The sequence below is a fragment of the Bos grunniens genome, chromosome 26, assembly GCF_055505025.1.
Source record: "Bos grunniens cultivar Pamir isolate PY7600 chromosome 26, Bosgru_T2T1.0, whole genome shotgun sequence".
In the NCBI taxonomy this organism is placed as follows: Eukaryota; Metazoa; Chordata; class Mammalia; order Artiodactyla; family Bovidae; genus Bos; species Bos grunniens.
This window is the reverse complement of record NC_141190.1, coordinates 27,415,467-27,443,291: the sequence shown is the minus strand read 5'-3', so window position 1 is coordinate 27,443,291 and position 27,825 is coordinate 27,415,467. Positions and strand designations below refer to the sequence as shown.

The following is a 27,825-nucleotide window of genomic DNA, read 5'->3' as shown; positions in this document are numbered from 1 at the left end:
TTATCCTCACTTTGAACGGTGGTGGGACTACATTCTGTAAAGGTGTTCTGCATCCTGGGGCCGGGGCAAGAAGAGGCTTTGTTTTATTAACCTGGCAGTTCACAGCAACTTGATTTGAAATTGATGTGATCAGAGCAGCAATGCCATATAGGCTGATTACCTAGATAGAAAGAATATTGGCTGACACGGACCCTGGCACAAGTGTTCCTTAAAGCTGATTGTTCTGCCTAGCAGGAAGCTGAAAGCCATCCAGCATGAATTTCCCAGTAGAATGACAATGAATGATGAGTGGTTAGAGATAAATGAGAAGCAAGAAAATCCATAAATGAATTAATAAGGAGGAGAGATGAGCAACACGCCAGGTGGGGGTGACAGAGATAGAATATATAGAATGCACATCTGCTCACGTTTTGGGGGTGACAGAGGAAGATGACATGCATTCTTGGCTTCTACATGCTGATCACCTGCTGTTCTCATGTGCTGTTTAAATTATGTTAGCCGAGGTGAACTGTGTAACATGACTGTGTGATGAGTCTGGGTATCAGGCATATGTATCATTGGTGAGTCAGTGTGGGAAATGCAGAGGGAGGCACAGTTCTCATAAAAAATAATCATTTTATTCACTCTCTCCTTGGAACCTTACAACAAATGCAGTTCTCTAAGGCAATGGCACCCCACTCCAGTATTTTTGCCTAGAAAATCCCATGGACGGAGGAGCCTGGTAGGCTGCAGTCCATGAGGTCGAAAAGAGTCAGACACGACTGAGTGACTTCACTTTCACTTTTCACTTTCATGCATTGGAGAAGGAAATAGCAACCCACTTCAGTGGTCTTGCCTGGAGAATCCCAGGGACGGGGAAGCCTGGTGGGCTGCCGTCTATGGAGTCGGACACGACTGAAGCGACTTAGCAGCAGCAGCTACACCAGAACCATGTGTATGTATGTGTTGAGATAGGGAAATGTTGGGGACAAAGTGTTGGGGCCCTATCTTACATGGTTTAGTTATTGAAATGCCAGAAATTCCCCTCAATGTGAGGTAACCATTGCCATGGACCCCATTCATGAAGAGTCAAGATGTGAGTCAGGAAAGTTGGCCTCAGAGCAAAAATGCTGGGTAGTGATTTTTGTTGAAGAAAGATCACAGTAAATAGATAATATTTGGGATACCATTTAGATGCTTTATAAAGAAGCTTTTAAATTATCTCATTCAATCTATATATTAACTTTATGACACAGGGACTGTAATCATCACTCTTGTTTATAAGTAAATGGAGGCAGAGAAAATGCAATCATTTTTTATAAGATTACAAAGCTCATAAGTGTCAGGATTAGGATCTGCATTCTAGAGTGTGCAATCTTTTAACTAGAAACTATTGTGTGTCTCTAGAAAGATCAGCATTCAGGCTTCTATTTGATTGTGGCCAAGTAGTAACCATAAGATAGAAGCCCATTAGAGAGCAGCATAAATCATATTAGACTATACCTACAGAAGAGATCAGACGGGAAGAAGAAAATGGTCTGGGAAAAAGCCAGCATAAACAGAATCAACAGATGATGGCTTTGGACCTGTTCATCATTTACTACACCAAGTCCTGAGCCTGCAGTTTAAGCAAATTCACCCTATGTTATCCCGAAACTCCCACTTTTGCCTGGTGGATGTGTTCATGCAAGAGAATCCTAGAAACAAGTGTCCTAAGATTCTGTCATTCCTGAGGAGCACAATTCTCCAGTGGCACCACGTGGAGCAGGTCACAGAAGACAGCAGGCTTAATGGTGGCCGGAGCAAAAGAGCTGCGATGAGTGTGTCTGAGACACATGGTTCCTGGTATATCTGTCTGGAGTGGATGATGATACGGAGTCTGACAGCTCTGGGCAATATCCTCCCTCCTCTGGGAAGGGGATATTAATTAATGATGATGGCGAGCCCTTTGGTTTAATGGACAATGACAGTTCATCCCAGACAAGCAGAAGGGGTTGTGTTGAGAATGTAGCCACCTGGCTGCGAATTCAGAATGCACAGAATGTATGCATGCATGAGTGAGGCACAGTGGGCGGTATGACAGGTGTAACTGGTGAGCAGTGCATTTTGTTACACACATAGTGTCTTCTGTATGTTATGAGCTGCTGCTGCTGCTGCTGCTAAGTCACTTCAGTCATGTCCGACTCTGTGCGACCCCATAGATGGCAGCCCACCAGGCCCCCATCCCTGGGATTCTCCAGGCAAGAACACTGGAGTGGGTTGCCATTTCCTTCTCCAATGCATGAAAGTGAAAAGTGAAAGTGAAGTCGCTCAGTCGTGTCCAACTCTTAGCGACCCCATGGACTGCAGCCTACCAGGCTCCTCCGTCCATGGGATTTTCCAGGCAAGAGTACTAGAGTGGGGTGCCATTGCCTTCTCTGATGTTATGAGCACCTCTCTCCAAAAGAGAAAGCTCCACAATTCTGATGATGTAGCTACACCTTGATTCTTGGGAAAAGACTACCTCTTACAATCCAGCATAAGAGGTAGGGAAGAAAATTCCTCTCCCATTTAGGACATAGTTATTGCAAGACATAGAATATACCCTCTAATTATTTAAGGTGATTCTCTCCCTGGGTAGGTGAGTGCTTCCTGACCAAGACAACAGGGAAGGAAAAAATACTTAGTCTTTGTTGGCAGTGGGTTCTCTGATGACAAAGGCACTTGCTGGGTATGTGTCTCTCCTGGCTGGGATCCTCTCTTTAGAACAAAAAATATCCTGTCTCCAAAGACATAATGGTGGCAATATGTTCTCTTTCCTGCCATTGTCGTTTATTCATTTTTTAAATTCTCTTCTAAGTTTGATATTTCAGATTCATAATTAAAGTCTGAGATAGAGAGGATGGGAAGAATCAGCTCCCAGTCAGCATTAGGGAAATAAGCAAACTTTCCTGTGTGGGAATCTTTCTAACATGGCCACCATGTGGAATGTATGAAAGATTTGGGGTAGGAGAGCACCTTCTAGGGAGGAATATTAAGAAACAAAGGAGTTATCTGGAATTCTTTCTTAAAATCACTAAAGAAATCTAAGTCCCAGGACCTGGCATATTCTGACTCTCAAAAAAAACCTGCAGAGTGAATGTATACTTCCTTAGACATTCTAGGTGCTATTTTCCTGGTACTTAGAATGCATAAGTGATGGATATTAAAAATATTCATTGAGCAACTACTGAGTACATGTACTGAAGAATGAATGAAAAGCAATTTCCTGTAATATCTACATATAACATTTCTCTCAGGATGAGGGAGGAGTTTGAAGAACTAGTATTGCCAAAGGGTTAGGTTCTTGGGTTCTCAAGTCAGACACACTGATGTGGAGTGCATCCCCAAAGTTATTGGGGGAATGACCTTAGAGTGATTGGTTCTTGCATGTGTAGGATGAGGATGCAATGAGTGTACCACTTACCCTGCATGGAGGGATGGATGCGCACTTGCTTGCAAAAAGCCTTTCATGTCATGTCTGACATTTCTTAAGTATTTCATCAATTTGGGGCACTATGAATTCGTTCTCTCTTCTAATGCAGAATTCTTACTATTTTACTAAAAACAAAAGTAGCACTTCTTGTATAAACTGACTTTCCATTATTAATTTCAATGAGAGAATATGGTGGACTGAATGATAATCCAGAAGTTATACCCAAGTGAGACATGATGATGTGCGAGATGACAGGAGAAGCTAGGAAGAAATCACATGTGGTAAGAAGTTTGAGGAGTACCAGACACATTTCCAGGAAGACCAGTGCCCTTGAGAAGCTTACATGGTTGTTGAGAGCCAAGATATAGATACCATCTGTGTGGGAGACATATTGAAGGGCAGAGAAGAAGAGTTGGGGACAGTCAGGATTAAAAGAGAGGTTCTGGTTTCTGGTAAAGACTTACTGAGCTGGGTCTTGAAGGATGGGTAGGGAGAGATCAGCATTGGGATGCTGTCCCAGGGAGTGGGGGTAGCCTTCATGATCAAAAAAGGAAGAGAAGAGAAGTAAAGGTGGCACTTTGAGGCTGATATCCTGAGGGCAGGGCTTTGTGTTGTCTTGAGGTTTGAACTCTGACACTTCATGTTGAAAAATCCAGTCAATGTGGTATTTTTGGCTTGTAGGATGTTAGAGAATAAGAAATAATGACTAAATAACTTTGAAACTTTGGGTATCATATTCCCCCATATGACAAAGAAATAAAAGTGGCTTCTCAACATACTCAGCGTCTTTGTGCAGAATTGAGACAGGCAGAAGAGGTAATAGCAGCTCTTCCCTGAAGGGAGGCAGACTGCCAGCAGCGGGGTGTGCCATCTCCATAGGTGCATCTTCTTGACCTCTGTGTCTACGTGAAGGCATGCTTCAGTGGGAATACTAGTCCACCCTCCACCCCACAACCTGCCCTGTCATCCCACCACAGCCCACCCCAGTGCACAAATGGGCTCATGATGTGAATGCAGAGGGAGTTGTTTGGAAACAAAAATGTGTACCCTCATCCTCAGCAGAAACCTAGACCTTAGACACATACACACACACACACACACACACACACTACTACATATGTGCATATATGTACACACGCATACACACATGTACACACATATTCCACATTTTGGGTACTAATACTGCTCCCTTTGTATCCAGAGTCCACAGTAAGAGGGTAGAAGTTCTAGAAACATAACGAGACCTCATAACAGGCATGCACTGAGACAGGCAGGCGGGCTTCCCAGGCTCAGGGAAAAGGAACCATGAGTGGCACGAAAACCTAACAGCCGGCAAGGCTGACCATCTTTGCAGACCAAGCCCAAGAAGCCTAAATAAACAGATAAATAAATAAAATAAAAATACACTCCAAATGGGATTTTCCCGGATTAAGTGCCTTGGCCACAGGAGGAAAATAAGCAGACCTTCTTCAGCTCTATCCTTTATTGTGATACATCCCCCTGGCTTTGCTAAGTTTGTACTCCTCAAGATAAACCTGAAGGCCAGGTTGCCAGAGATGAATTACAAAGCTCTAGAGGCATTTGATAAAGCCAGACAATCAGGGGCCAATAAAGTCACCCGCTTCTGCAAATCAAATGCACCAGCTTCTAAACACGCGTAGCCCTGCTCTGACACCTGGGCCAAAAGAGGAACAGGGCGGGAAACGGCAAGGGAACAACTGGAATAGGTAATGTTTTTTTTTTCCTTCTCTATGTCCTATAAACTTCGAGTGTTGCATTGTCCATGTTTGGTACTGCTATGGAGGGAAGACAGGTACAACTGTGGGAAAATTCTGATTTATGAAATCAAAGCTTTAAAGAATTGTCAGTATAGTGTCATTTAAATATGTAACAGCCTCTCGAACATATGCAAGACCAACATGGGCTTCCCTGGTGTGTAATCCTTATGGAGCCGGTGTAGTGAATAAATAAACGTTGTTTGCAATTAATATACCATTGTTAAGAGGTAGAGTATTCCTTGAAATTTACGTCTTCCACATTTGTGGAGGATCCACAGTGTGTAAAAAAGTATTCTGGCTACTGTTACAGGCCCCAAATGAAGCTTGTTTTCCTAAGTAGTTCAAAGTATTCCCCCCAGCAACTCATTTATACCATTTATTTGCTTAACAAACTTGTTGTTGCAAAAGAGTACAAAGTTGGCTCAATTCTAAATTATCCCAGATGCCAAAACAGCAGGTACGAACTAATGAGGTTTGACTGTGTCAAAAGCAAAGGCAAAACGTGCATGTTCTATTGATAGAAGCCCAGCCTCTTTGAATTGACAAAGTCAGAGCCGTATTTGCTGAAAGAATGTCGGAAGTCTAACAGATTTGGGTGTGAACCCCAAGTCTTTGTGATCCTCAGCAATTAGATTTCATTTATGCCTGTTTCCTCATCTGTAGAATTGGGATGATAGGTGCTGTGCAGGTTTATAGCAAATATTGGAGGTTTTACCTAAAAAGGACTGAGTTTAGCGTTTTGTACATGGCAAGGACTGATACCATGGTTTCATCCTTCTGCTTAAATTTTTCATATTATAATATACAAGGGAAGTCAGATAAAGGACCTGAGTTAAGTTAAATGGGTTCAGGTATTCTTTCTAGCTTATTCACTTACTCTCTGCCTGTGCTCCAGAAAGCCACTTAATCTAAGTTTCTATTCCCTCATCCTCAGATGAGGCTGTATCTCCTTGGCTTTTGTGAGGATTAAATGAGATAACCTTTGCAGAATGTTAGAATGCACCTGTCAACATATTTCAGACACTTTTCTCACTACCAAGTTTTCCTGGATTGTTATAATTTAAAGTAGAGTCAATTATGCATAAATATGTTTAATTCTAAAACATGTGAAAAATATGGCACACAATTAATGATTTGTTCCTGCACAGTTTTGGCAACTTCTTTATTGTTGCATCTTTCCTAAGATATAAAAGAGAAAAAGTAATCATGTTTGCAGAGTCAAATAAATTATAAGGGCTGTTTATGGTAGGATTAATAGTATTATAGAAATTGAGGAGGAATTGTTTGACAATTTAGGAAAACGTACTTCTTTATGTTTAAAAGCTGTTCTCTTTTGCTTAATGTATTTTGATAGTTTAATAGACCTTTTACAGAAAAAAAAAAAATAGTGATAGTCATCAGATCCAGAGTTTGCACTGATCTCTTTTAATTGCCCAAGGCTGTGAATAGTGCAGTGATTTCATCATTAAGGGCAGGGGCTGTGAAACCACAGAGCTCTGGGTTAAAATCCCTGGGCTACCACTTACCATCTATATGACATTAGGTGTTGTGATCCTGGGCAACTCACTTTACCTGAATGAGCTTCAGTTTCCTCACTTGTGAAATAGAGTAAGTGATATTTACCCAAAAGGACTATTGCAATAACTAAAGGAGATAAAGTATTTAAGACTATGAGTGCTTGCCTAAAATAAAATAAAAGTTGTCGTCGTTAAGTCGCTAAGTCTTGTCTGACTCTTGGCGACCCCATGGACTACAGCATGCCAGGCTCCTCTGTTCTCCACTATTTCCTGGAGTTTGCTCAAATTCATGTCCACTGAGTTGGTGATGCCACCCTCTTCTCCTTTTGCCTTCGGTCTTTCCCAGAATCAGGGTCTTTTCCAGTGAGCCAGTGCTTCGTATCAGGTGCCAAAGTATTGTACCCCCCTATTTGTTTATCATTTGCCAAGCACAGAACCAACAGCATCAGTTTATCTCTAGGCAGCTGTAAGCTACTGTCAACCTACCTTAGAGGAGATAAGAAGACTGTCAAGCTTGCACTGGGATCGCCCAAGCACAGGGGGCATGGGGCTATTGCATTGTCTCCCACAGCCCGGGGAGTCGTACGTAAGCACAACCCTCACTCTCATTCCTTCAAGACAAGTGATCACAGTTGCATTTGATAGTCTGGTTTCTTTTGTAAGTACAATAATTACATTTCTTCTCAAATTGAGGTATTTTTCAGCCATGTCCATTTTTCCCAGGTAGCAGGGATAAAGGGAATGTTCTTGGCTAACAAGAAGATTGACAACCAAGTGAAGACTTTCATCACATACAACAAAGGCAGAGACTGGCGTTTGCTGCAGGCTCCAGACACAGACCTAAGAGGGGACCCTGTGCACTGCGTGCTGGTGAGTCTTCATATGGGGGTGAAATGCCCCACGTAGTGAGGGCTGGAGATGGAGGTCAACAAGCAGATGTACATGGGCCCAGGGCTTCTTGCTCAACTGAGGAATAGGACTGGATGGGGAAGGGTGTGAAGGCGGTTATAGGAAAGAGTCACAGCTTTGCTGCTTGTGATGGACCAAAGCCATAAGAAAACACAAGTAAGGTTCTTGCTTGTTTCCAAGGATGTTCAGTTGCTGTCCAATTTCTGATAAGGACCACATATTGTAGTTTAAGGGAGAGTATGATAGTTTCCAGTTGTGGTGGGAAAAGATACCCTTACTTTCCCATGAATAACCTGTTAAGGATCTAATGACACATAAATTCAGCTGTAAAGTTGGTGGACTGAATGCAGAATTGTGTAAGTGTATTTCCCAGTGGACATGCTTATTCATATTTTCAGAGAAATTTACGCCTCAAACAAAGGTAAGGACCACTGATTTAAATCCTTAATCGGTATTCTTTATAATATGTTCCATTCATTTATGTCGTTATATAAAGCTAGTATTGATAAACTATGGTCTGTGGGGCAAATCTAGCCCACTGCTTGTTTTTTAAATAAAATTATATTGGAACATAGTCATGCTTATCCACCTATATATTGTCTATGGATACTTTTGCTTTACAGTGGCAGAGTTGAATAGGCATGAGAAACTGTGTGGTCCATCAATGAGATATTTATTATTTGACCCTTAAAAACAAATTTTTTGACCTCTGCTTTGAAATATGGCTTGTAAAAACTTGTCTAGCATTGGGGCAGTAAATAGATTAGATCAAATTATTTTGTATTTGATTATATGATGGTGTCCAAGAGAAGAATCACAAATGTGTCTTGTCTTCAAGGAGTTTGCTGCCTACTTGAGAGAGAATAGATTAATGAGTGAATGATTATAAGGTCACATCCTACTTTTCTTAGTATTTATGATACCTGCCCTTTACTTGACACATGAATTTGATACTGAGTGAATGAAGGAGGGGAGGCAGGGATTAATTGTAAAATAATATATCATTAAATGCTAATTTCTAGAAAACAAATCCAAAGTTTCATTTAAATTCATAAAAGGGAGACAGCAGTCTGTAAAGCTAGAGAAGAGACCTCTTAGTTTTAGTAAGAAGGACTGGATATATACCAGTTATTCACACCCACCAAACAGTCCCAGCTTTATTTAATGTTATGCACACTGAGCCTGCTTCCTTCTGTCCCATGAAGTCTGAGCAGTCACTTTGCAGGTTCGTCTCCTACAGCTGTAGGCAAGTCACCCTCCCAATGGAGAAGATGCCACAGCCATAGCTTGACCTTATTAGCTGCAGAGGATATCACAGTTGTCACCATGTATCAGGGGAAGCAGTCTGAAATTCTGCCTCCCACTCAGCTTATATCCCTATTAGTGGCAACTTACAGGGGGAAAAAGCCAGTTGTTACTCAGTACACAAATCCAGTTACAGAGTAAGTGAATGTAGCAGTTATGTATTGAATGCCTACTCTATGCAAGGCATATAGCACTTAAAAATATTTATTTATTTTTAATTGATTGATGATTGGTTTACAGTATTGGTTTGATTCCTGGCATGCATTGACATGAATTAACCATAGGTGTACATTATGTCCTCTCCCTCTTGAATTTTCCTCACACCTCCCACCCATTCCCACCCCCCATTCCCACCCCTCTAGATAATTACAGAGCACCAGTTTGAGTTTCCTGAGTCATACAGCAAATTCCCACTGGCTATTTAAAAGGCAAATAGCATTTTAAAAACATGCCCACCTTCCTCATTCAGCTGTTCCAAGTTGAAGACAAAGATGCAGGAGATGTCCCAGTGGCTTAATGCTATCTTCCATCCCATCATGCATGTTGATGACTGAATGCCCATGAGAAAAAGCCAACTGTATCACCTAAAGAGGCTTTCCTGGGTGCTCTGGCATCATAAATGGACCATTAGAAATGCCTCTTATACAAAGCACTTAGTGAGACATTCCTTGCTCCTCCCCCAGCCCAGAGTTACGAAGTCTAATTGCTGTGCCTCCGAATTATAAATGCCGTATCACCGTACATCCGTACATCCCCATCTCCACTGAGACCGTCCTAATACAAGCATCGTCATTCTTCCCTGTCCCTACAGTGACAGCTGCTCCTCCTGTCTCTACCTGGCAATTTCATCTCACCATAGCAGCCAATTCAACCTTTCTTTCCCCCTTAAATCTAACTTCATTGAGTTGAAATATACATACATAAAAGCATTTTAAGAGTTTAGTGATAAATCTTGACAAATGTATAGACTCATGTTGTAACAGCTACCACAGTCAAGATACAATATTTTAATCACTCTAAAAAATTTCTCTATGCCTCTTCACAGTCAGTACCCACACCCTTGGCCCTAGACAACCTCTTATTTGCTTTCTTTCATGAGAGATTAGTGGAGAAGGCAATGGCACCCTACTCCAGTACTCTTGCCTGGACAGTTCCATGGATGGAGGAGCCTGGTAGGCTGTAGTCCATGGGGTCGCTAAGAGTCGGACACGACTGAGCGACTTCCCTTTCACTTTTCACTTTCATGCATTGGAGAAGGAAATGGCAACCCACTCCAGTGTTCTTGCCTGGAGAATCCCAGGGACAGGGGGAGCCTGGTGGGCTTCCGTCTATGGGGTGGCATACAGTCGGACACGACTGAAGTGACTTAGCAGCAGCATTAGAGATTAGATTGTTCTTTTCTCAAATTTTACATAAAGGTGTCAACTTAAACTATAAAAATTCAGACCATGTCCCTCCTTTCCTTAACCTTCTAATGACTTTCTAATTCAGATGGAATGAAATTCAGATACTTGACTGTTGCCTGCAAGATTCCGCATGGTCTGGCCCCTGTCCACTTCTCCTGCCTGGTCTCCAGACTCTCTCTTTCCTTACACATTGGCCATGGTGAGGGAAGAGATCATGCCTTTCCATACCATTAGCTCACTGCACTCTTTTATGTTTTAGGCTCTGTATCTGCCATTATATTATATCTCTTAAAATGCCCTTCTTCTAGTATGACTTTTTCTTGGCATTCAGATCCTTGTTTGAGAACCTTCCATCTCAGGAGCTTTCTTGAGCATCCTCTGAAACTGCACTTGGTCCAATTTCTTTTTTATTCAGGATCTTTCTCACTCTGAAATCAGCACATGCATCTGTTGACTTGCTAGTATATCTCCTCCCACTCACTGTGAGCTCCACAAGCATAGGGACCATGGTGCTCTTTTTGGTCACCGAAGAGTTAGCTCAAGAGCCATACTTGACACATGGTGGGTGCTTAATATTTGTGTTGTGGAGAGTGTTGTCTTTGTTTCAGGCGGACATGCCATGGACAGATGTTTGAGTTTCGTATTTGGACTTTAGTGGAAGCCTTTCCTTGCTATTGATAGTCACACTGAAAAATGTGTTATAATAGCCACCTTCTGAAGTTCATGTGTACAAGTTGACCCCACAGTTAACAGAATCACTAGGCTCATTGAGACTGAGGAAAAATCAATGAAGGAGATATAGACATACGGTACCCAAGAGTCTTTTGGCCTTCCTCTCTCTTTAGTCCTATTATTTAATGTACTTTAAATCTGAGCTTTAGAAAACAGGCAGTAGAATGAGGAGAAGAAAATGAAAAAAGGAAGGAGAAACAACAAAAAAATATTATACAACTCTGCCAAGGCACAGAATAAGAAAGATCTTTGAGCTTTAGGAGACCCAGACTGTTAAAAACTTCCTTAGGTTTGGGAGCTGGTAGCAGAGAGGAGATAAAAAAAGATTTTAGATTGTGAATACTTGGAAAGTGACAGTGTCACTGGAAACACAGCCTAGTGATTAGAAAAGAGATTTTTTTTTTTCCCCCAGCAGGGTTGTTGCAAATGTGGAACAAGTTCAGAACTGCAGCCCCAAATGGAATGTTCCTGGTAAAATACATTATATAGGAATAAGACATCCAGGGTAATCTGGGCTGTATTTTTAGGACTTTTAGATTGATTGCCTGGAGGGCTCAGCTGGGATTTCTTTCCCCTGAAGACCACATTGTACAGTTAGATAGGGTGTTATAGGTCATGGTCCACCTGACTGCAGAACCTCAGAATTGGGCTCCCTAGAGGCAAAATGTGAGCTGAGCCTGGAACAAATCCTTAGGCCCCAAGGGACAGCCTAGTGTTTCATGGAGAGAAACCATGCCTTCTCGATGGGTTCAGTTGGCAGCTTCCTACTGGAGCTAAGCTGCAGCTGCCCCAGGAGACTCGACCCTGCTTCCTGCTCCTCTGCACTGGTTGCCACTTTCCATATTCAGCAGTGCTGAATGCCCTCCACCCAGCCAGCTGGCTGGGGCCACCCTCTTCTTTGTCCCCGACTCCTGACAAAAACTTCAGTGGATCCCACATTCCAACTCAAGATCAGAAGCTGTACAAGTGTGTGTGTAGGATGTCTTGTGTGTGTGGATGTCTTGGATCATTTAACCCTTCTCTGCTGCTCACCCACAGTGCCAGGAAGACAACAATTCATTCGTAGATCAATTGACTTCAACAGGCATTCACTGGACACTTGCAGTGGCCAAAGGATTTTGTTGGTTAAAATAAGAAATACAAGAATAAGGCCAAAGGAAGGTGATTGGGGTCTAGAGGTCCGTGGTATTCTTCAGGAGCATGTGAGCTCCCTGGATTTGAATGCAAACCTTTGTGTTTGCTTCCTTTGTGCCCTTTTCTTGGGAAAGAGTCTTCAGTTTGCATCAGAATTTCAAAATCTGTACTTGACCCCAGAAAGATTGACGACTAAGGATCTAGTTGCTCCTGGTATTGACCAGCTGGTGATACTCCATTCCCTATGCCTATGTGTGAGTCAGAACCACAGGCAGCTTCCAAACACATGTGTTTGTCCTTCTGTTCTTATAGATCAGCTCCTAGATCATGGTGATTCCAGTGTACAGTTTTGTAGATTTTTAATATGAGAAGTGAAGAGAAATAGATAAAGGTCTTTGGGATAAGCTGTGTTTTAACTCATACTAAATTAGAGATAACTCATGCTGCAGTCCATGGGGTCGCAAATTGTTGGACATGACTGAGCCACTGAACTGAACTGGAAAGATACCCAGTATATGTTCCCTAATGGGAGAAAAGAAGGCAGGAAGGCAGAAATGGACAAAGTGCCCCCTTCCTGGGCAAAATGTGCCTAAGAACTGGAATGCCTTGTCTCATGTTTTCCAGGAGTTTGCAGTGGTTTGAGAGACATTATAACAACCTCTCTATCAATCTGTGGTGACCTCACCTTAATAAATATCCCAAACTGTTCAACTGTAAACGTTTAAGTTTAAGAAGTGAAGATGAATCACTTAACATCGTTTTTCTGCAATGTGGACTATGTAACTTTCTTGAAAAAAAGGAAGAAAGGGAAAAAAACCATAGAATATTTTCCTTGTACCAGTTGGGGGCAATCCAGTACTACAAATGTGCAAGTGAGGGAAAAAAAAAAGTACACAAGAAAGATCGTTTGTAATGTTGCTGCTACTGCAGGAACTGGTGTCCTTTCTTCCCAAATTAATTTTTCTCAGGCCTCCGAAAGCCATAGCAACAGAGCAGTGCTGAAATGACCAATTGAAAATGCCCTCTTTCTTATGTAATGGCAAGTGCCCTCTCATAAATAATCCCTGGGTCAGGTGGCAAGTTAGTCTCACAGTCTTCTGAACTGCAGGGCTATGACATATGTGACCAGTGGCTGACTGAAGATTGCCACCTGGGTGCTCTCTTGGCCAGGGCTATCCTGCTCTGTTGGTATAAAAGGCCATCCACTAAGCCCCCGTGTCTAAGTATAGTAGTAATCATTTCTTTGAATACCATGGATATTCTCACGTTTCTCTGGTAATGTGGTTTATAATAATACCTAAGCCCATGTACTTCTGGCATTGTTTTGAGTAGAACAGTAAAGTAAGATCTTTCATGCCCTAACTTCAAAGTGCTGCCTGATATTTCAAGTGTTTATTGATTGTCTTTTTTAGATTCTATGTGAGATTTTACAGAAGATGTAAAGCAGTACTTGATGTTTTCTCTTTATTTGTCAAGTGTATCTCTTAGGGCGATAAAACTCTGCATACTCGATGACATGATCCAGGATTGTGCGTGGTAAATAAGCTGTGGTAAATCAGAGAAAGCAAGATCTGATAGGTTGCAGTTGTCAGGAACATTTTCATGGACACATGGTTTGACACCTCTGGTTATCCTGTCTCAGCACCTGCCTGAGTGTTGATCAGCACTTCCTTGGGGCCTCTGTAGCATACCATACCCTCGCTAATCTTCCTCTTGGACAAAAGGCAGCCAAGTTTTGAGGTCTGACTGTTTCTTCTTACAGGGGTGGTCTTTTTACCCTTATGGAACATTGCAGAGTAAGAATTCCATTTTTGAAAGCTGTACATGAAATTTTCATGCAAAGCCAACCATTTATTATGGTCATCATTCCTTGGGAGTTTACTCCCTCTGTTGGCAGTGATGGAAATACCCTATTGTGACCCATTGTGTCATTTCACCAGGGTTTTGGCTGCTTTTACTTCTGAGTTTCATTTTTAGTTTGTCATTTACTCTATCCCGTCTAAATGTAATCACTGCATCTCTGTCGCTCTCTAAATATCTGCTGGCTGAGACTTACAGAGCAGAATGAAAGTAATAACAGAGGTACATTGGTGATTTCAAAAACTCAAGTCGATAAGATTAGAAAATAATCTTCCTGAGAGATGAAAAGTGACGTGGGTTCAGTCACAAACTTGTCGTTGTTGATGATTCAGTACAAGGACAATTTTAAATGAAATTTGTGTGAGATTTACTATCCTGTTTGGTTTTTTTTTTTTTTTTTTTTGAAAACTGTTGATGTCTTCATCTGAAAACTTGATGGAGTTTTGTATGCACAAACAAGTCCCTTAAATTTTTGTTTAAATTGTTGTCATTTGCGTGTTTCATCTACAAGAACTTCTATGTTGAATTACACTGAATCTGATAATACCCTTACACAGACATTATGTCAGTTGTCTGGTGGATGTAAAGACAGTTCCACATGTCATACAGCTTCTTCTACAGAACTGAGACCAAGGCTTCATATGACTAAGAGATGCCAAGTGACTTCTTCAGAGCACCTCCAGCCTGGCTGTACTTTCTGTCCAATCTCAAACCCCATTTCTCCTCATTGGTCTTACCCAACTACCTGTTGTATTACAGCTCCACTCTTCTGCTCCTTTTCTTTGTTACTGATATTACTCAGACCCGAAATGTCTTTTATCCCTCTGAGCATCTCATCTGCAATTCAAATCCTACCCACCTTTGCCTCCGTCGCCATTTTCTCCTTGAAATTTCCCCTCAACCGAAGTTAAATGTAGGCTCCTATCCCCTAGAATTTCATATTTTGTCTGTATTTATCTCATGGCTGTTAAAATATATTCCTTTATGATAATCAATAGAAAGATCTTAAATTGTATACTCCTCAGTGGCAGAGACCAAATTTTAGTCAGTGTTAAGTCTTTCATAAAACTACACCACATGTTTTGCAGATAAAGTATTAAAATGTTTGTTGAATGGCCAAACGGCAGTTATTTCAGTAGACTAGACTTGAAATGAAAGTGCTCTCTCCTTCAACAGTTTGGCAGATGTCTTATACTTAGTGGGCACCAGATATCTGTGGAATGAAATATGGGCGGATGGATGGGTTCATGGATGGGTGGATGGATGGGTGGGATGATTGAATGAATGGATAGGAGCTCTGAATCTGAGTTTTAAATGACCATTTAGATGGTGTACTTTCATGATCCTCATTTCTCCTCTTCTCAGCCCTATTGCTCCCTACACCTTCACCTTAAGGTCTCTGAGAATCCCTACACATCAGGGATCATCGCCAGCAGAGACACAGCCCCCAGCATCATAGTGGCTTCAGGTAAGCAGCTTGCCTGGTCTGCTCACTGCTATAAATTGTATTTATTTTAAGAAGCCCAGTAGCTGTGCTTGGAACTTAATGAGCAAGCTAAAAATATTTTTGAAAGGCACCTAAGCCACTGACCCTGAAGCAAGTATGCTGAAAAACCCTGCTCAGATAGAGTGTTTGCAGTCGAAATCCACCTCAGGCAGTGCACACTGCCAGCACAGCCCGTCGTTAGCTTTTGCAGAAAGTTCTCTTCACTAATGGTGATGTGCTCTCTCCAGGTAATATAGGTTCTGAGTTGTCAGACAGTGACATCAGCATGTTTGTTTCTTCGGATGCGGGAAACACTTGGAGACAGGTAAGAAAGTATCCTGGTTAAGTTACTGGTGTTTAAATGTGTTAAAAATTGTCCAGATTGTTTCAGTTCTGGGAACTTACTCAGTCACACATGAATCCTAAAGCTTCTCAATGTGTTTATTCCCTTATTTGTTTTATTCATGGCTTACAAAAGTTCTGAGTTCAGCAAATATTTATGAAATTTGATTTCTTTGTGTGATAAGTGAGCCTTTGCGTGCATGCTCAATCACTTTCATCATGTCCGACTCTGTGCAACTCTATAGACTGTAGTCTGCCAGGCTCCTCTGTCCATGAGATACTCTAGGCAAGAACACTAGAGTGAGTTGCCATGCCTTTTTCCAGGGGATCTTCCCAACCAAGGGTTCAAACCTGGGTCTCCTGCACTGTAGGAGGATTCTTTACCATCTGAGCCACCAGGAAAGTCCTAAAAAAATGACACTTTATCACAGCCTATATGTAAGAAAGTTTATAAGTAACAATGAAACAAAATTAGATATGACTGAATTTTCCCCTTAAAAGAAAGCGGGAAATCTAGAGAGTTTGTTATGTAGGGAACATGAAGCCTGGAAGGGAGATTACCTATCTAATGCCGGGTTGCCTCCGTAAATTCCTCTTGCCTTGAAGTCAGAATAGAGGAGAATGCAGTGATTCAGAAAAAGCCATTACCCAGGTGGTGCTCTGAGATGTTTAAAGCTCATATGCAGAAGACAGAGTAATAACCATCAGGGCGCATATGTTCGGGAAAGTAGGAATGGAATCACTTTCAACCAGTGTGTTTAGCTTAAATGCTTCCTCTTTCTTCTGAATGAAAATTAGATACTCCTAGCTTATAAAACAGGCACTTAATGAGGTTTAGCAGTCCTAACAAAATAGGTGCCTAATGCTTGGTTGTTACACTTCAATAAATATGTTTTAATAAGCCACTGACATTTAATTATCATACAATAACTAGCACCATAAATTGAAATCTAATGCACAGGTAATCACACAGCAGTGAGAACACTGCGCTTTAAATTTTAGGCAAAGATGTCCATGTTACGGTCTAGTTACCCTCTCCTAGCTTCATAGATCTGCACTGTGATTTACATGTTTTGAGAAGAGTGGAGCAAGAAAGAAACTTGCTTAAGAAATTCCAGGGGTTTTGATTTTGGAGATATATATGCTCAGTCACTCAGTCGTGGCCAACTCTTCGCAATCCCATGGACTGTAGCCCTCCAGGCTCCTCTGTCCATGGAATTTGCTGGACAAGAATGCTCAAGTGGGTTGCCATTTCCTTCTCCATGGATATATATAGGAACATGCATTATTAAGTTTCCTATGGACAATAGTTAGAGAGCCAGGGTCACATTTTTTTCCTTGTAACATCCCAAACAAAGCAAATAAGTCTCTCCTATAGTCCTGGGTACATCTTGAATGTAAGAAGTAGACAGAGTGGAAACAATTATGTCTATAGTGTAATCACAGACAAGGCTATACTAACAGAGTGACTGTGAGAAAACAAGAAGCATCTTGTATGGAGAGGACTTAGGAATTGTCTCCAGCCCGTCTTCATTTGACCTCAGATTCCTCTCTCTACATACAGAGAGAGACCCAATGACAATGTACCCAAAGGTATGATTTCGTTTTGATCAGAATTGCTCTATGACTGGCTAGAGAATCCATGAGTTGAACAGGAACATCTGTCCCCTGTAACACTTGGAAACTTTGAAGTAATTACATGTGGAAAGGACACTGTCATTCGCTCCGTCCTGGCATCATCCATTATCGTCTGCCTGGTCCTAGGCAAGTCACCACTTCTTTCTAAACCTTAGTTTTCTCATCTGTGAAAATGAGAGTATTGGAATAGTGTGTCTCCAAGGTTTCTCTGATCTAAAGGTGTGACCCAATGTAACAGTTGCACAAATGTCAACATAATCATAAATGGAACCCAACAGAGCTCACCACAAAATGACAGGAATAGAAATATGAACACATGACTCTTAGTTATTATTTAAATTTCTCTTGTGGAGCACCTAAAATCATTTTCTGGAACTCCAGTGGCACATGTCATCCACCTGGGGAAGCACTGTTCGTAACTGTGTCTCTCCACAGATTTGGGGGAGCCCAGTTCTATCATGGGGGCTCATGGAGAGATTATTTTGCCTCAAATGAAGACTAATTCTCTGAACCCTGGGTGTGTGTGGGTGGGGGTGTGGTGCTGTGTATGTGCTTTTCCTCTTCCAGATCTTTGAAGAAGAGCACAGTGTTTTGTATCTGGATCAAGGTGGAGTCCTGGTTGCTATGAAGCACACATCTCTCCCAATTCGACATCTCTGGTAAAGGCACCTGTTGCCCCTAAATCCTGTACCCAGGACTGGTTGCACACAGCTAAGACCAGTCTAAGTCAGGCTGACAGACTATAACCGTGCTTGTAGTAAATTGTCATGGTCTGCTGGAACATAACTTATACCTTTGCTTTATTATAAGAAGCAAGAGGAAAGGAGAGAGAGAGAGAGTGAGAAAGAGAAAGGGAGCTTGCATGTGTCCTTTAGAGAGCAATTATACATGGTTTTGGAATGTGACAGCCCCCCTCTCCCCCATCAGTACCTCCAGCACCTCACTCTTTCAGTACAGTCATGGGTAGAGTGGTTGTCAAGGATAATCTCTGAATAGCTTAATTTCTCACAGCCACCTATCCCAAATATTGTCTCCCGAAGTTTAATATTTGCATTCACTCTGTTCATTCTGCACAGAGATCAGCAGTGCGTGTCACTTCTGCTCTGATTGCATTTGGCCTCATTTTTGCGGGCGGGAAAGGGTGGTTTTCTGAAACTCTCCCTATAGGTCTTCTGTAGATGAACATGCAAGGCCTAACTTCCAGAGGGGTTTTCAATAGATTCCTTTATCTGTGTGTTTGAAAGTGGCTCTCTGCACAGGTGAGCTCGTTCACAGTCAGAGGCTTGATTTTCCCTCCAGTGTTGCTTACTTTGGTGGACCAAAGGGAAAGCTGCAGAAATAACAGAACCAGAGGCTCAGCCTGAGGGAAGGCAGCCCAGAGAAGGGCAGGGGAAAGCAAACATCCTGTATGACCATCAGAGTTGCAGAGTCCTCGCTTACTTTCAAGAGCCTGTTCTTCTGCACCCAGTCCCTCAGGGGGTCAACCAGGATTTGTAACAATGTACGAAGGATACCACTAAGGGTTTGATCACGTGGAGCTGGCTGATTTAAGTCCATCGCAGTGGTCTCAGAAGGTGACTGTTCTCAGAATCACCTGCAGGGCCTCCTGCTAGATGACAGCAAGGTTTTAGAGAGGGTCACATTGAGATCTAAGACCTAATAAGATATCCAAATTTAAAAAAGTTCTATCAGCGACTTATCATTCCAGTTTCATTCAGCTCTCCACTGATTGATGTTATAATACATCTGGGCCCCAAATCACTTGGCTAGCTGTATATCCACCTTCTGATGTAATTAAGAACACTTATTCATATCAAAGGCTCACTTTGACAATGCCCCAGGTACTTCCAAAATATATTCTCTCCTTGTTGGTAGTATCTTTTCTTTGAAAGGATTTTCTTTTGAGATCCGATGACTATAATTTTTTTTTTCTGTCATCAGGTTGAGTTTTGATGAAGGGAGATCTTGGAGCAAATACAGTTTCACATCTATTCCCCTTTTTGTGGATGGGGTTCTGGGTGAACCTGGGGAAGAGACTCTCATCATGACGTAAGTGGAAAACCGTGTTGTCTTCTAGTCTTCATAGAAATCCAGAAACGTGTGGTTTTTAGCTGAGCCTGTTCGCCTTGCTGCTTTCAGTTTTAAAGTTGCTAGCAAAGGCAGTGCATCTGACTTCATGATTCCCTAGCAAAGAAGAAAGAACAATGCACGCATCCATTCTCTTGGCTCTCTGCTAGCTATTAGGAGACCTGTACTGTGGGCTGGTAGCAACGTGGTGCAGCCTCTTTCTTCCTATACTGAACGAGCTTAGGGAAATTAAGTGTTTTTTTTTTCAATAGAAGATAAAGCTATCAATTTAAAACTTTAATAATAAACAGGCTTGATATACAGAAAATCACAGGCATATAAGAATGATTTCACTTTAAGACAGAACACAGAGCTTGATCACACCCCCACAAAGGATGTTATTTTTCCCTGGCTCTTTACCTAACCCAATTGTGAGGCATATTAGGGGAACCATGAGAACAGTCTGTTCTTGTGAAATTACATTTGCGCTCATTCCTGTCTGGAAAGTGATGATCATTAATTTGTGAAAGGCTTGATTAATGGCTTGCCTGCCTGTGGGTTTCAAAACATGAGCTTTGAATTTGAAATATGAAACTCTGATTTTTCCTTCTTCTGGAAAATCAGAAGTGGAAAACAAAGAGGGAAGATTTTTTTTTTAAATATAGTTTATCTCATTTAATTCTTTTTTTTTAAATTTATTTATTTTAATTGGAGGCTAATTACTTTACAATATTGTATTGGTTTTGCCATACATCAACATGAATCCGCCACAGGTGTACACGTGTTCCCCATCCTGAACCCCCCTCCCACCTCCCTCCCCATACCATCCCTCTGGGTCATCCCAGTGCACCAGCCCTGAGCACCGTGTATCCTGCATTCTCCCAAATCATCCCACCCTGTCCCTCTCCCACAGAGTCCAAAAGACTGTTCTATACATCTGTGTCTCTTTTGCTATCTCGCATACAGGGTTATCGTTACCATCTTTCTAAATTCCATATGTATGCGTTAGTATACTGTATTGGTATTTTTCTTCCTGGCTTTCTTCACTCTGTATAATCGGCTCCACTTTCATCCACCTCATTAGAACTGCTTCAAATGTATTCTTTTTAATGGCTGAGTAATACTCCATTGTGTATATGTACCACTGCTTTCTTATCCATTCATCTGCTGATGGACATCTAGGTTGCTTCCATGTCCTGGCTATTACAAACAGTGCTGCGATGAACATTGGGGTACACATGTCTCTTTCAATTCTGGTTTCCTCAGTGTGTATGCCCAGCAGTGGGATTGCTGTGTCATAAGGCAGTTCTATTTCCAGTTTTTTAAGGAATTTCCACACTATTCTCCATAGTGGCTGTACTAGTTTGCATTCCCACCAACAGTGTAAGAGGGTTCCCTTTTCTCCACACCCTCTCCAGCATTTATTGCTTGTAGACTTTTGGATCGCAGCCATTCTGACTGGTGTGAAATGGTACCTCATAGTGGTTTTGATTTGCATTTCTCTGATAATGAGTGATGTTGAGCATCTTTTCATGTGTTTGTTAGCCATCTATATGTCTTCTTGGGAGAAATGTCTGTTTAGTTCTTTGGCCCAATTTTTGATTGGGTCGTTTATTTTTCTGGAATTGAGCTGCAGGAGTTGCTTGTATATTTTTGAGATTAGTTGTTTGTCAGTTTCTTCATTTGCTATTATTTTCTCCCATTCTGAAGGCTGTCTTTTCACCTTGCTTATAGTTTCCTTTGTTGTGCAGAAGCTTTTAATTTTAATTAGGTCCCATTTGTTTATTTTTGCTTTTATTTCCAATATTCAGAGAAGAGGGAAGATTTTAAAGCAGCTGATCCTGTCAACAGTGAAAATTTTTAAATCAAAGTAAACAGTTGGTACATTTTCTGATTTTTTTTTCCTCCTTACTTCTTTTTTTTTTTTTTTTGACAATAGAAAAGAGCAACAAAAATTAATATGCCTAACAGTTACACTTTTACCCAGTGGGTTAGCAATTTATTCTATAATTTGTCTTTATTCGGTTTTTATATTTACAAAACACAGATGAAAAAAGCTGACTGTAAAGGCTGCCTTGTAGCTTTTATTCACATTGGCAATAGGTGATTCAAACACTTCATTAAGTAGCTGAGCTTCTCTGAGTCAGGAAAGTAGAATGAACAGGGTAGGAAGTAGTTACAGCTCTTCAGCCTTGTTGCCTATTTCTTCTTGGGAATGGTGGGAAGATAAAATAGTATGGAAACCACAGGACCAGGTCGATTAAATGCAAGAGAACCTGAAGTGTAATCTTGGACTGCATAGGGGGCAGGATTTGTGATTGTTTTCTCATTTTTATTTTTTCTTTCTGGTCAACAGTTCTTGTTGTGGAGTATATAGCCACAGGCTTTTAGTCTAACACCCCTGGGTTCTAACTCTACCAGTTCTTGGTGATTTGTCTTTGGTTTTTGCATGTTAAAACTTTTTCAGCCTCAGGTTACCCACAGGTAAAGTGGAGTCAATAATAACAACCCTCCTCAGAAATGTGTTTTGGGGATCAAATAATACGACCGATATAGGATGCTTAGCATTGTGCTAACCTCGTAGTAAATATTCAACAAATGCTAACTGCGGTTGCACCTGTCAGCATTGCTATTATTGTGAGTATTTGTATCATCTGCAGAGTGTTTGGACACTTCAGTCACCGCTCTGAATGGCAGCTGGTCAAAGTGGACTACAAGTCCATTTTCGATAGGCGTTGTGCCGAGGAGGACTACAGACCCTGGCAGCTGCACAGCCAGGTAGGGGGACGAGTGTCCTGGGTGGGAGGCATGGAGAGTACTGGGGGAAGATAGTCATTCAAATGTAGGAATCAGGGTTCTCTGGGCAAAAACGTCCATCTGGTGGTTTCTTATGTGTCCTGGGTGCCATGGCAGTGAACAAACTCAACATTTATTGCTGTTGTGAAGTAATTCATGTTTTTATTGTACTAGGGTGTAATGAGATAAAATTCAAATGCTTAGACTTACAACTCAAAACAAAACAGCAACTCAGCACAGAGATCCAAACATAATTTATCTGAGCATGTCATCTGGTTGCAGGGTGTGGGGGCAAGGGTGAGGAAAGGCTCTTCAGTTTTATCTAGCAATGCAAACAGAGACATAAAACAGCAAAATTGGGCTGGGTGAGGAGTGCCAGTAAAATTCTTCCTCCCCACCACTGTGATTCCCTGGGATTAGATACTGCTTTATGCCTCCTTCCAAGCTTCTTTTGTTATAAGGTTGTGGAATTAGTAGGAAAATTTCCTTCATCCTGGCCCCTCTGCTACTCTGCTCATATTGTTGATAGAATGCTTGGATAAAACATCTCTCTTTTGATTTCCCAAGAACTCATTCTGCCAGCCTCTCAAAGGACATAGCTGGGGCCCTTGCTTGCAAAGCCATCACTATATTGAGAAAGCAACACAACATATACTCCAAACCTAGACTAAGTTGTATATTTATGTGTCGATGTGTAGTGCAGCTGGTTAAAGTGAGCTTGCTCAACAAAGACAGTGTAGAGTAGCTTAGACAAAAGTCTCTCTGGTCCTTTGGACACACACACAGAGCTGGGTTTGACAATGGGAGCTACATCAGCTAGAATCACCCACTTTTCTTGGAGGCTCAATAATGAAAGGATTGCTCATTCACATAGCTGATATTTTCCCCTTTGGAGTGCATGGACATTGTAATATTCAAAGCGTTCATTTATTTTGTGGAGAAACACTGAATGTAGTGCTATTGGTTATCTTGTGCTGCTGCTGCTGCTAAGTCGCTTCAATTGTGTCCGACTCTGTGCGACCCCATAGAAGGCAACCTACCAGGCTCCCCCATCCCTGGGATTCTCCAGGCAAGAACACTGGAGTGGGTTGCCATTTCCTTCTCCAGTGGTTATCTTGTACAGGGATGTAAAATCAGTGCAGTAAAATTATGTGGGCAGAGGCATAATAAACCGAGGCAAAATGGACCTTTATGTTTCTTAGCAATATTCTTTTTTCATATGCACATAAATGATCATGTGCCAATCTTTTATTACAGAAGAAGCCAACTTAATTACCATAGATTTGTTGGTAATACACTGTTACAAGCTGAGTCTTAATTACCTGTGTGTCCCTCATACCCTTCTACTCAACACCTTGCCAAGTGAGGATTTGCTGAAAACAGAGTTCAGGACATTTTGACACTCTCTCGGTGCTTCTTAGGATTAACTTTGTCGTCATGTTCTGTAATAGGACTCTAGACATTGAAAAGAAAATGCTGTTAGCACAAAGCAGACTGCCCACGTCCAGATCACCCTAAGATTTGAGACCATCTCCCTGGACTGTCCTAGTGTGGAGTAGGGAAGGTCATGCCTATGGGTCAACAGTATGAGATTCTTGTCTCCTTACAGGGGGAAGCATGCATCATGGGAGCGAAGAGGATATATAAGAAGAGAAAATCCGAGCGGAAATGCATGCAGGGAAAATATGCAGGCGCCATGGAGTCTGAGCCCTGCGTCTGCACAGAGGCTGATTTTGACTGGTGAGCTCGTGCTGTTAGCCCATGTAGTCACTGCATATTTCAAACCCATGTGGGCCTTAAACGAAAGTTTACATTTGAATAGTTACATGCATAGATCCAAGTGATAAACCTCATGTTTGTGTGAATTACCACGTGGGGACATCATGGCTTACTGGTTATGTGTGTGTGTATATACAGAAAAAAAAACAGGGATTTCTTTAGGCTTAAGGAGGACTCAGGAGATAGCTAGTAATTATCTTCACACATTTGACAGGTCTCAGGACAAAAAGAGAAGCCAGATCCACCCTGAGTCTCTTTTGACTGCAACACTTAAACAATAAGTGGATGTTTCAGGGAGCAAATATATGTGTGTTCAAGATAAAAATCTCTCTAGAATCTAGGGTTCCTGGTAGTGAAATTATGGTCATTTAGGGCAGTGCATTTTCTATACCTGGAGGTTTTCAATTAGTGGCTAGCTGACAATTGCTTATGAAAGCCATGGAATATTTTTCTGAATTCAGTGCAAGGATGGAGTCACTGGCATTGCCATCTATGGCTTTATGAACCTAGCAGTAGGAGAGCCTTCTCCTTTTACCAGTATTAACCTAGTTTAAACTGGAAAAGGAGTGCAACATTTAGATGTTAAATATTCTCAGAGTGCCACAACATGGTTTTGGAGCTTTACTTAAGCAGAAAACTAGCTTGTGGGGCCAATGATGTGCTTGCTTTGTTCTAGTTTTGACTGTCAGATGAGGTTGAAAGATGATTGAAGCTGAATAGGTGGTAACCAACCCTCTTGATCACGTCCATCCCATTTTCGGTCTCGTTTTTTTCCTCCTCCTTTTTAAAATGTATTTATATGTTTTTGGTTTAGAGAAAGCAATTGCTAAATGTGTATGTCAGTGTTAATGATTACACTTAACCAGCATAAGAAACAAAGACATCTACTTAAAAGTATTAGCTGGGTAGCAATCATCAGTCACATGTCTGATCATCAGAATATCAGTGATTGGGCTGAGATACTGTGTACCTGCACATAACATTACTTAGAAAAAAGAAGCATCTCTCATGGTAGACCTCTAGGAGCATTCTCTGAATGAATAGTACTGGCCAGTCCTGCCACATTGGCTGCCAGTACTCAGACCTATAACCCAAGGCTATTCCTGTCTTGTTGGTAGAGAAGGCAAGCCAAGAGGCAGTTCTGTCTCTCTCTGGGCTCTGATGGAGGCAGACAGAGCTTCAGTTACACTGGGACTCACAGGGAATTCTGCAGGGGCCTCCCCAGCCCTGACTTTCCTTTTAGTCAGCACAACACTGTTACAATGACAAAAATATTTCATCTCTGTCCTGCCTTTCAGGATTGACATCCTGAACTACATTCACAGGGAGAACTTGTGTGGAATATTTGTCATTCATCACGTGCCTCTTTCGGAACCCTGGCTGCTTCTTTATTCACTGTATTCAAGGAGGATCCATACGGGGAGTTAACTTTTTATCTTAGAGCTTTGACTTTGGCCTTCCCAAACAGTGATTTTTTGGCAAAGGTGGTTGTCCCTGAATGTTCTCTCTCAGTTTGGCTCTCCCCCGGACATCCCTCTGCTAGATGACCTTGCCTGTTACTGTAATTTCCTGAAATGAACACAGGATGTCCTGTAGGCAGAGTCCCGGAAGTCCTTCTGCCCATGCTGTGTTGCACCAGAATCAAACCCAGCTGGTATGGGCAGAATTCTGGGAACCAACTGCCTGGTGCCAGGCCCCTGAGCAAGCCTAGTTCTTCTTTCCCAACCTTTGTGTGCCAGCATCTCGCCTCCATCACACAGGTGGGCCAGTTCATACCTGTGCTTGCCATCGCTGCCTGCAATTTGTCTGTGCGTGAGGAGGTGTGATGTGCTGCCATTCTCTGTGCCCAGCTTTATCTTTCAGAAGCCAAGAGAGTTGACTCAAAGGTTCCGGGAGGCAAGAATTCAAGGAGGCTGAGAGAAAACTCTTTGTTTTCAAACTAGAGAAAACTTAAAGCAATCGGTGGCATTAACTGAATAGGACAGAGTTTTCCTTTGGGGAAAATGCTCGCAATACTCCCGAAGTACATTGCCTTTCCTGCTGTGACTTTGAAGCAGATGGCTTGTGCACAGAGAGACCTGGCTCAGCTCTCCTTGGTAGATCCAGATGTCTTGGAAGAGCACCCCAAAGACAGCACTAGTAGTGAGGATTGTGCTACGTGTGGATGCCTTAGGTTTTTCAGTGCAGTTGACACGGGGGACTGGGCTTCCACCATTCTAGCTTTCTCAGGGCCCAAGCACAATCACTATTGTGTCTCCCCCTGATGAGAACAGTATCTATGCTCCTGGCTGAAAGGTGTATAATGGGAATTACTGGGCACTGAGCTTTCATCTCTATACATGTGTCTCTGTGGCTTCCAAGTTAGCATTTCTCAAAACGGATTCTGTAGAATGTTTTCTTGGGTAATTGATAGAAAGAAAGATTCCGTTTTTGGAAAGGCATTGATTTAGTGAATGACTGTTTTCTTTTTACTAATTGACCAGGGTAGAAGTTGGCCGTGGACTGACTTAAATTGTTCTCAGTAACGTTGCCACCTACTGAAAGGTTTCTCTCATTTTTTTCCCCAACAGTGACTATGGTTACGAACGACACAGCAATGGTCAGTGCCTGCCAGCCTTTTGGTTCAATCCATCCTCTCTGTCGAAGGACTGCAGCTTGGGGCAGAGTTACCTCAATAGTACTGGGTGAGTGCCTGAAGCGTTGGCCTGAGGAGGTCATCTGCTGCTGCTTTTCAGCATGAGATGAACTTATAGAATCACTTCTGACCAAAGACCAGGTCTGTTTCATTATAGCACCAGTCTATTCGCTTTTGTTCATTTTAATCAGCACAAATTTGCATTAATAGTGCAAATTCCATCTGAGAATAAGATTCCAGTTGCAAATAAAGAAACAAAACAAGTTACTTGGATGAAGATAGCAATGATGATAATATACAGATTGCTTCATTTTTGGATCCCTATTTCACAACTATTTAATTACATGACACTACCTTTTACCTTGCAGCATCCCTGTGTGGAAGGTCAAACAAATATTTCCCATGTGCATTTCCTGCTCTATAGATGTGGAAACTAGAGGCAGAAAAGAAGCTCATTGGCTTTTCAAGAGTACGGTGGTGTTAGCAGGAATGTGTTCCATTTTCTCTCTATCCAGTCTTGACACATTGAAGACATGCATTCTGATCTTTATAAATCTGGAATCAGATTTGAAAATTTTGTGTTGAATGATACGTGCTGTGGGGTTTATCCAATATTATTTAAGAAATACCATAAAAAGGAAAACCGTGTGGTGACTTTCCCAAAATTGTAACTGGTATTTATAGACTCAGGAAACTACTGTGTGGAACTTATTTGGAATCTAATTCAAGCAATCTATCAAAGGACATTTTTGAGCCATTTGGGAAACCAGAACTATGTTCTGGTATTCATCAGGATTTTCCAAAGATATGCTTTTCTATCGCCAATTGGAGATATATATGTATATATAAAGAGATTTGTTAAAAGGACTGGGAGCACCCAGCTGTGGAGGTGGGCAAGTTCAAATCCTGATATCTATAGGGGGAGTTGGCAAGCTGGAGACCCAGCAAGTTAGACGGTTTGTTTCTAGGCACAGTCTGAGCACTGATGGTGAACCAGGGAAGCTAATA

The 27,825-nt window shown here is 41.8% G+C and overlaps 1 protein-coding gene across 7 annotated transcripts in view; it reads left to right on the top strand.

Moving 5' to 3' along the window:
* SORCS1 (sortilin related VPS10 domain containing receptor 1) overlaps positions 1-27,825 on the top strand; it is a 576,007-nt gene that overhangs the window by 449,276 nt on the left and 98,906 nt on the right. For 6 of the 7 annotated variants that reach the window (XR_015155388.1, XM_086377870.1, XM_086377867.1 and 3 more), the window contains exons 10-17: positions 7,452-7,598; positions 15,440-15,542; positions 15,809-15,885; positions 18,108-18,199; positions 19,482-19,589; positions 22,268-22,385; positions 24,013-24,143; positions 26,753-26,866. Coding sequence is in view for 6 of the 7 variants with exons in the window: in XM_086377870.1 (XP_086233996.1) it covers positions 7,452-7,598; positions 15,440-15,542; positions 15,809-15,885; positions 18,108-18,199; positions 19,482-19,589; positions 22,268-22,385; positions 24,013-24,143; positions 26,753-26,866 (890 nt within the window). In the remaining variant the exon portion in view is untranslated. The remainder of the gene's footprint in view (positions 1-7,451; positions 7,599-15,439; positions 15,543-15,808; positions 15,886-18,107; positions 18,200-19,481; positions 19,590-22,267; positions 22,386-24,012; positions 24,144-26,752; positions 26,867-27,825) is intronic. The other variant, XM_086377869.1, reaches the window with a different exon arrangement.